Source organism: Stylophora pistillata, chromosome 2 (genome assembly GCF_964205215.1).
Source record: "Stylophora pistillata chromosome 2, jaStyPist1.2, whole genome shotgun sequence".
Lineage (NCBI taxonomy): Eukaryota > Metazoa > Cnidaria > Anthozoa > Scleractinia > Pocilloporidae > Stylophora > Stylophora pistillata.
In genome coordinates this window covers 17,805,961-17,814,409 of record NC_142520.1, presented here as the reverse complement: position 1 = coordinate 17,814,409, position 8,449 = coordinate 17,805,961, and the positions used below count along the sequence as shown (strand labels likewise).

Genomic DNA, 8,449 nt, shown 5'->3' with positions numbered 1-8,449 from the left:
CATTGCGATCTTCGAGAAAGGCTTCCCATATTAGTGCTAACCAGAAGGCCTTCCTAGAAGACAAATTAAAATAGAACAAACTGGAATCATAGCAGACCCGACAGAGGTGTTTCAGGATATGGGGCATGAAAATCATGAATATGGAACCGCAGATCAGTCATTGTAGGTGAATTCCTAGCGCCCAAGCAAATGATGTTCAGTTGCCTAGGGTTTTCCTCCCGCAACTCTGATGCGCGCTGGCGCAGAAATCGTCCGCAGGCAGTTGGCACGAAAAGTAAAGGCCTCTTCAAAAGTGGCGGCAAATAATGACACCGCGAACACATCAAACAAACTGTTTCAGGCATTTCGGCATGGAGGATGCAGAGTGAGGAGACCGGTTTTGGAATACCAAGATGAAGTATTCTCCGGAGAAACAATGCGTAAGGAGGGTTCGTTTTGCATAAAATAAACCTAACTACGGGATGAGAGACGAAGAATGGTGAGAAATTCACGCTGTTTCCAAAAGCTCCACACAGCAGAGAAAATTTGGTCTCCGGCGAGATTTAAAGGAGAGAAATTTCTCAAGAAGCGGCACTTCGAGAAAATTCCTTAGGATGGTCGCGTGCTCCAAAGTCACGGCGGCGAGTCAATTATTGTTGTCACGCAAACTACGCCACTTCAAATTATTTATTCAGTAAAACATCAAAGGGTAACAACCTCATTTTACGTGCTGCGCTATGATCGAGAAGGATTTGGAAAAGACTCAAATTTACAAAAGCTATTGAATTATAATACGATCTAGCTTGACAATTAATTAGGTAACAGCAAGACTTGCTAATGTTTTGTAAGACCTTGTCACGAAACTTTCACATAGCAAAAGAGTGACAACCCTGAATGTAATCTGAAACAAAGTTCTGAAGGAAATATGTTTATTAATACAAGCATATATTTTAAAATGTAATCTTTATATCCTGTAGAAAGAAATACACTGAAGTAAATAATTAAAAGTATGGTTTTACCTAAACATAACAGCTAAAAGCTTGTTAATTATTTGACTAACAATGATGTCTGATTCATCTATGCAATTATCCTATCAGTAGAGAATTACTCCTTTTAAATACAAATTTCATTTATCTATATATACTTCATCCTGCTCTTAAAACGATCAAGCTGCAACCTTTTCTAGCTTTTATTTCAGACAAATCCATTACTAAAACAAATGCATTGTGTCAACATAACAAGCAAAATGCTGAGTCATTAGTTATTAACCCTTTGACCCCTAACAGTGACTAGCATCTAATTTCTTCTTACAATATCAACCCCAAATTAAACATAAAGTCACAAGAATGAAGGAAATAATTACTAACTAAAGAAGCTCTTGATTGTTACACAAATTCTCCTTGTCAGCACCTTGAAAAATGTATTGAGAACAGTATGGAGAATATTCATACTGTTGTTAGCATGTAAAGGGTTTAGTGGTCAAACCTTTACGTACAAAATTCCATAAATACATTAGAGCAGAAACCCTGCCTCTAAAATGGAAGTCAGTTAAAAAGAAAAAAAAAAAGTTTATAAAGTTTTCTATGTAAGATATCAGTACATACCAAGTGATATCGGTGACAACTTACAGTACTTTTGCATTCCGACAGGTTTAACCTGTCTAGCAAACATAGCTAATTTAAACAATTTTGCACCAATTTTAAAATATTTTTCTTATTAAGTAGGCATATTACTCACATTACTGGTACACAGAATTTGTTGAGAGCTTACTTAACATTCTCATAGTAAGTGTGCCTTACTGTGCACCAACTTGACCAAGAAAAATACACTTCACATCATATATTTTGGGAGATTTAAGCTGTTGATTAAAGATTAATTCAACTACCCTTCCCAAGCCAATGCACCTTCAAGGCGCTTAACTAGAGTTTCCTTATTACCTGCAGTGCTTAATCCTCTACTATGTAAAGCTTCCTTTAAACCAGATACTGTCATCAAAGTTGGATTGATAGCTACACTTCTTACCTCAGTGGCATTGCAGAACTTTAGATGAGACCACCGTGATAAGTTATCAGCAAAGCAAATATTGCACTGTTTACAGACAATGGGTTTAAGTGCACACAACACTGATTCTGTCGCAGCTCTGCTGCTTGCACAAGTCACCAAGTCAATACTAGACAAAAAAACTTGACAACTGAGAAAATCATTTTCTTTATTTCCACCACAATTGCAAACATTTGGTTGGTAACAGTGTGGTGGAGAAGATCATTGGTAGTGTGAGGTATAAGAAGAGGGCATTGGTTGATGTTCTGGGAGGTAAAATGAGCGAACATAATTACTTCGCATTACTTGCCACCATTTACCAGTGTTGGTGCTTACATTTGACTGGTTAGTTAAGGTCAAATCTTCCCTCACTCCAGAATGTTTGGCCTCTTTAGCCTGCAAAGAGACAATGCCATAACCCACCCTATACCTTGTAAACACCAGATTTGCATGATAGGGAATGGCATATCCAACTGTCCATGTTGTGACATTAACACAACAAATGTACCAAACTCATGGGGTACACTCTATTGTCCTTAACAAATCCTGTTTTATTCTCCTCCTAGTTTTCACAATATCTCTCTTAATTTCTGCTCTCACACACAAAAACTAATTTATCATCTCCCACGCGTCTCCTGTTACAACCTCGTGATCTAGCCTACACGTGCTTACGCAGCTTTTGCATTGCATCACCTCTGAAAGCATCTCCTGTGTGCTTATGCAACTTCTGTTCAACTGGATGAAAAAAGCAAAGACACCAAGTTAAAATACATACTACACATTTCTTCCATTTCTGCAACCTGGGCAGAATTGGTCTCTATTCTATTAAAAAGTCCCCCTGCAATCTTCAGATACTCACCTATGATAATGGTAATATCAAGCCAATGCAATGGCTTGATTGCCAATAAGACTAACTGGTAACTTGTTATACCTGTTCTAGCTTCATTACTTAAATGTTCTTTTACTCTTGAAGTCCAGTATCCCAGTCCACACCCTCCCCTCCCCACGTGATGCATCTCTTACATGAGGAAAACTTCTCTTCTGCAGGTATTGCTTTAGGTCCACCTCTGATTTCTGCAACATCCCCTGCTTCCTAGCACGCTCCCCAACACTCTCTGTACCAGAAACCCTCAAAAGAGTCTCTATTCCCTATAGGTGCTCCCAGAGCAGAAACAAAAGGATCAAACTTTCCTCTTTCCACTGCCTCTAAGTACAGGAGATCAATATAATGTTGCCAGGCATTGATCTTACAATGCATGGGTTCTGGCTTTAACCTGTCTGGAAAACGCCCAATCCCAGGAAGACCAAACTGTTGGATGCCATTTTCAGCCGTGAACTGTAACTTTCTGGAATTTCTATCTTTTTTCTGAAAGGTTTGGGGGAAGAGAGGCAAGAAAATTGTTTACCTTTTCAGTATTAGAGGTTCTCATTTCCTTAGTGCAAGGTTTTCAGGTATCATCTTTACCCACTCCAAGACTACCCCCATCGTGTTCATGTTTCCTTTATAAACATTTGCATTTGGAGAAGGATATGTAGCTGCCTGGTTGAGTTCATTAGCAGCCCAGCTCTGCCAGGACATGCCTGCTCCTGGCTGAAATTCAACAGTGCACCCTTTATCACAAACAGCCAAAACATTACCTTCACACATTTTCATCTCTTCAGTGAGCTGCTTCCAGAGGTCATGCATTATTTGATCTTTGTCTTTTACACTTACACCTGATCACCAAAGTTCCAGCACACCATACTTCCAATTGACATTGTCAGCTCATTTGTTTCAGAAGCTCCATCATCTGAGAACTGTAAAATTAAATAATTTTCATTTTCATTGAACCAGACAAGTTTACAAGAAAGATGGGGAACTCTCATGTGCAAATCAATAATCATAAACACCAGGCCAGTGACTGTGCGAGAAACACCTGATGCCCCTGGGCTCTGTGTGACATGACCAATGTCTCAACTTTTAACAAACTTGTCAACCTTATCATCTGAGAAACTGAGCTTGGGTAACCTTAAGTCAACTCCAAGACACTTAATGTTATGTACCAGCCAGACTTCTTTTTCAGTATTAAAAAATCAACTTTGTGTTTTACAGACAAGATTTATATATTGAAGTGGCACAGACTGTTTCAGTACATCTTCTGAATATTGATAATCATTAATGGCTCTCTCAGAAATACCCTGAAGAAATTAGCCCTTCATAGACCACTTTCATAAATGGCTGCCAGATTAATATTCTTTCGTTTAAATTTAAATTAGCCTTTCTGGCCTCGTTCTCCAGTACAAAATTCAAAAGAATACATTATTTCAAGCGAGGCCAGAAAGGCTAATTCAAATTTAAACAAAAGAATATTAATCCCTCAGCCATTCATGAAAGTGGTCACTGGTTTCGTAGCTTGCATTGGCAGCCAAAAAATCCCATGCCCCATCCAATAGCGTATCAATTGTAGAGGAGTCGTTTCGTGGAGCAGTCAGTCGAAACACCTGATTTTTCTTTCTTCTGCCATGGAATTGAAAGGCCATAGCCACTCAATATATATGAAAAAAAAAGGGTTGGGAGCCTTATCCAATGTGAAAGAAACGACTGAAAAGAGCTCTTTAGTATAGAGAAGCGCACATAGAATCACGTGCGACGTCGTTAAAATTATAAGACCTATTAAAGATCTCTAAAGAAGTGTAGGCTCTTGAAAGAACCTCTCTACCAGGCCAGAAAAGTGGAGCTTGCGGACCAAGTTGATGCAGCGTGGGAAAAGATGCCCAATTGTGTTATAAAAGATGTGAGGTCAAGGTTTCCTAACCCTCCAGGCATTCCTTACATGGGGCATACAAGGGAATAAGCAAATTCTCATACAAATGCCCATGTCAAGGAGAGCAATTATAAATAACAATCGAATATTAGTTCATGAAACATACACAGTCATAAGAAAATTAAGAGGTGGAAGCATCAATAAAACTGCATGGAAAGTCCCTTGACTAATACCTAATACTTATGAATGCTTCACTACTTAGTACCAGCAGTTGCTGTAATTATTCTTCCCTGGTTACCTCACACCTTTTAGAAGACATTTGGACTCACATTTATTTAGTTATCACAGGAAGTCAGAATCACTGGTAAGCAGAATGGACATTAGTTATTTAGATAAAAAAAGGTACACCAGACGTTTTCCCTAAATTTGAATGTTTTTGCAGTAAGCACCCTGATCTCTGCCGGACGATTCGGATGCCTGGCATGTTGGTACATCTGCTGAGACAATACTTCTCTATTCACATTTTCATTCTGCAAGAGAAACAAGTCAATAAGAAAGAGTAAGCATAGCATTCAAAAAGTGCCAAAGCAATTGTGCAGAATTAACAACAACATAAGTCTTTTACCCAATCAAGAAAGCCTAGTTCCATGTGTATGTTGTAGGTGTCATCCCCATAATGGATCCACCTAGCAGCATAAATGAGCATACTGAATGGAGAGATTCAATCCAGTATGTTTCCCTACACTGCAGAAGGTAACAGATTTTGAGTGGCTTTTTCTGTAACTGGAACATGCATTTTTTGCAACTCTTTCAAATCCTTTACTGCAACATGGCTAATTTGGAAAAGGCAAACTTTTTCATGCAAAGAAACAAAGACATACAGTGGCATGTGCCAATTAATTGCCCTCATGTAATCATAATTTATGCATCTCTATATATTGAGGTGCCCATAATGGCTTTCCTATATGCAGCTACAGCTTCAGGTTTAGTTAAAACCTTTTGCTCACTACATAGCCATTCTGCTTGCACAGTGACTTCGCATGGCAATTGACATGATTTCCCTGAGTCATAAATAAAGAAAATTATAGAAAAACAAATTAATAGATCAGTATTAATAATAGTAAGTATAATGCTTCTGGTTTTCCATTTTTACAGAAAATTGTGTAATCTTTGAGTTCATGAATTATGCTATGTCTTGTTGGAATTACATAACACAATGTGTTCATAACAACAAAAATTAATAGTAACAATCAGCAGGTTAGCATGGAATTCTTGCTCACTGAGTGGACTGTTCTTCATGCAGAAGTACACATGAGAAATAAATAAACAAACAAAAAAAAAGAGAATTACTTTAGTCACACTATAAAAGATTTTCCTGTCCTCCATACTCATATTACATCAATGGTAGGATATTATTGAGGATGCAAATGTATCATACCTTGGGTCTCAGTTAGAAAAGTCAGCAGCTCTTTTGTCATAGGAACTTCACTGCTCACTGCTTAAGTTTCACTAGTCTCCTTCGCAGCCGCTTGGGCTGGAGTCACGCAACGCTCCCCGTCCCCACGCCCTACTCCAGTTTACGACCCCTAAAACTTTTTTGGTTCTAAACAGAATCAGTAAAAATAAAAATATTTTTAAGAATAGCATTGAGTGTATCAAGGTTCAACATATCATACAAAGATTTCAAAAGCATCTCAATAGAAAGAAGAGGCCTACACTGTCATGTCTGCTGCTGATCTACTCGAATCATGCCTTGCATCTGTAATAACACACTACAGGAAGAAATGGTAGATATCAAAACATAACATTGAACACATTTCTGTACTCACAAATCTCTCAGGGTTTAAAATTTGATATCAGATATTGTATGCTTAGATGTGCTAGTCAGCAAAACTTTGCAGAAGTCTAATAGATCCCATGCATCAAACTGACTGCTTGCAGAGATCCTGGCTTGCAAAAAGGAACAAGTAAACAAAACAAAGACTGGTGTATAAGTATATGGCCAAAGACAAATTAAAATTGAAACCAACTTGTACCTCTCCATTTGCAACATAACCAGGGGTGTTTTTCACTTCTTTCTGGGCAGCAGACATGGACTGATTGCAAACCCTTTTCATAATGGTTGCATAACAATACTTTTTCAAGACTGTTGAAGTAATTTAAAAAAGAGGTATTTTAGAATTCAGGTAAGAGAGAAACCAAATAAGAAACTGCTCAGTCCATTTGAGGTATTTTGGTGGAGAGATCATCATTTGGCTTCCTGTAAACTGTTGTTGACTGCCATTTGCTTGCAAGAAGAAATACAACACGAGTTTAGGAGCATTAGAGAAGTGCATTAATAACCTGTGTCAAAGGTTTTTTCTCCCTCTGGCCCAATGTTGGCTACTCGAGAGAAACTTGTGTACTGTGGCTCTGTCACGCCACAGGACAATACTCCATGAATCAATCTATGAAAAAGAGAGGCAGATAAGTGACCAGTTACAACAATACTCAAGAATAATGAGAGAGCGAATTTCAGAAAATTTCCAGCTGAAAACGAAAAGGTACTTACCTCAAATTTACATAGTACTTTGGAGGAGATCCTTCCATGATAGAGGAGGAGAGCCACTTGAATGAATCTCCACATACACATGAAACTGTTACGGACACAACATGACTTTGTCCATTGAAGATTAGTGAATCGCAATCGATGAGTTTTCCTCAATAACTGCATACTGTGGAGAGAGTGTTACCAAAAAAAAGAATGCAAAGTTCGCAGAGCTCCCTCGCTGCAGAGATCTATGGGGTCGTTCTCTGCTAAAGGCGCAGTGATCTACATTCTTTGTGGTGTATGTTCTGCATGTGGAGTGAAAATTGGAGAAACATGATCAGAGAAAGGCAAAGAAATACGCGAAGATGGAGTGGAAGACGCTAAAGGAAAAGAAAAGCGTGTGATAGATTGTGTAGAAAAAAGAAACGGGTCCGCACTAGCTGTGCTTCCAGTTGATGATAAACTCAGTTGGCTCCATGCAAGTCCTTTCCTCTCCATTTTCTCCTCAAAAGCTAACAGAAGAGCCTCCATCAGCTCCACCTTATGTGTAATTTAGGTCGCTTTTGTTAGATTTAACGCGCATTGTGCCATTTTGACGCAGTCTTTGATGCCAAGAAGTCTAGTCTGCTCTCTTGAGTTCGAGGAAGCTCTATGTTGAAAGAGAACTGAAGAGCTCGATCTGTTGGCCGCTTTTTCTTGGGCATACATGGGTTATTTCCGTCAGCCATGACGCACAAATTCCACAATAAATATCCTTCGAGCAGCGACAGCCAAGAATGTTGCCGAAGAACCACTAGAGTTGTGAAGTTCTGGCTGCTAATCGCACTTGCTTGCGAACTTATTCATTCTTTAGATGTGTTGTCACAGACAATTTTGCGCATGCAGTATTTATGACGCCGCTAGTTTCAATTGGAATAATCTGAAGGCTCAGCCAACCGATGTGTACAAGGGGCTTGGGGATGTAAGCCGAAGTTACACGGCGCGAATTTTGAAAATACAACTGTACGACTGCATAGTCGACCGTAGATCGCACTTTAAACGGCCAAACGATGTGTTGGTGCCAAATAAAATCCAAATAAATCCAAATAAGCTAAATTATGGGAATGAGAGTCAACAAGACTGAATATCTTCTAATTGTTGACCCAAAATAATACTT

General features: G+C 38.8%; 1 protein-coding gene and 1 pseudogene across 2 annotated transcripts; both read right to left on the bottom strand.

The window, feature by feature from the left end:
- Positions 1–1,277: 1,277 nt before the first annotated feature.
- Positions 1,278–4,206, bottom strand: LOC148737495 (uncharacterized; annotated as a pseudogene).
- A 1,796-nt stretch (positions 4,207–6,002) lies between these two features.
- On the bottom strand, positions 6,003–8,117 carry LOC111344038 (uncharacterized). Of its 2 annotated transcripts, XM_088751316.1 has the most exons (5): positions 7,315–8,117; positions 7,107–7,210; positions 6,800–6,909; positions 6,480–6,535; positions 6,003–6,366 (listed from the first exon to the last, which is right to left on the bottom strand). In XM_088751316.1, exons 1-5 carry the CDS (start codon positions 7,350–7,352, stop codon positions 6,273–6,275), a joined length of 402 nt encoding a protein of 133 aa, XP_088607442.1. In that variant the 5' UTR covers positions 7,353–8,117; the 3' UTR covers positions 6,003–6,272. The 2 variants fall into 2 exon arrangements, with proteins under 2 accessions (XP_088607442.1, XP_088607441.1); XM_088751315.1 differs by having other exon boundaries at positions 7,107–8,117.
- Between the last annotated feature and the right edge of the window lie 332 nt (positions 8,118–8,449).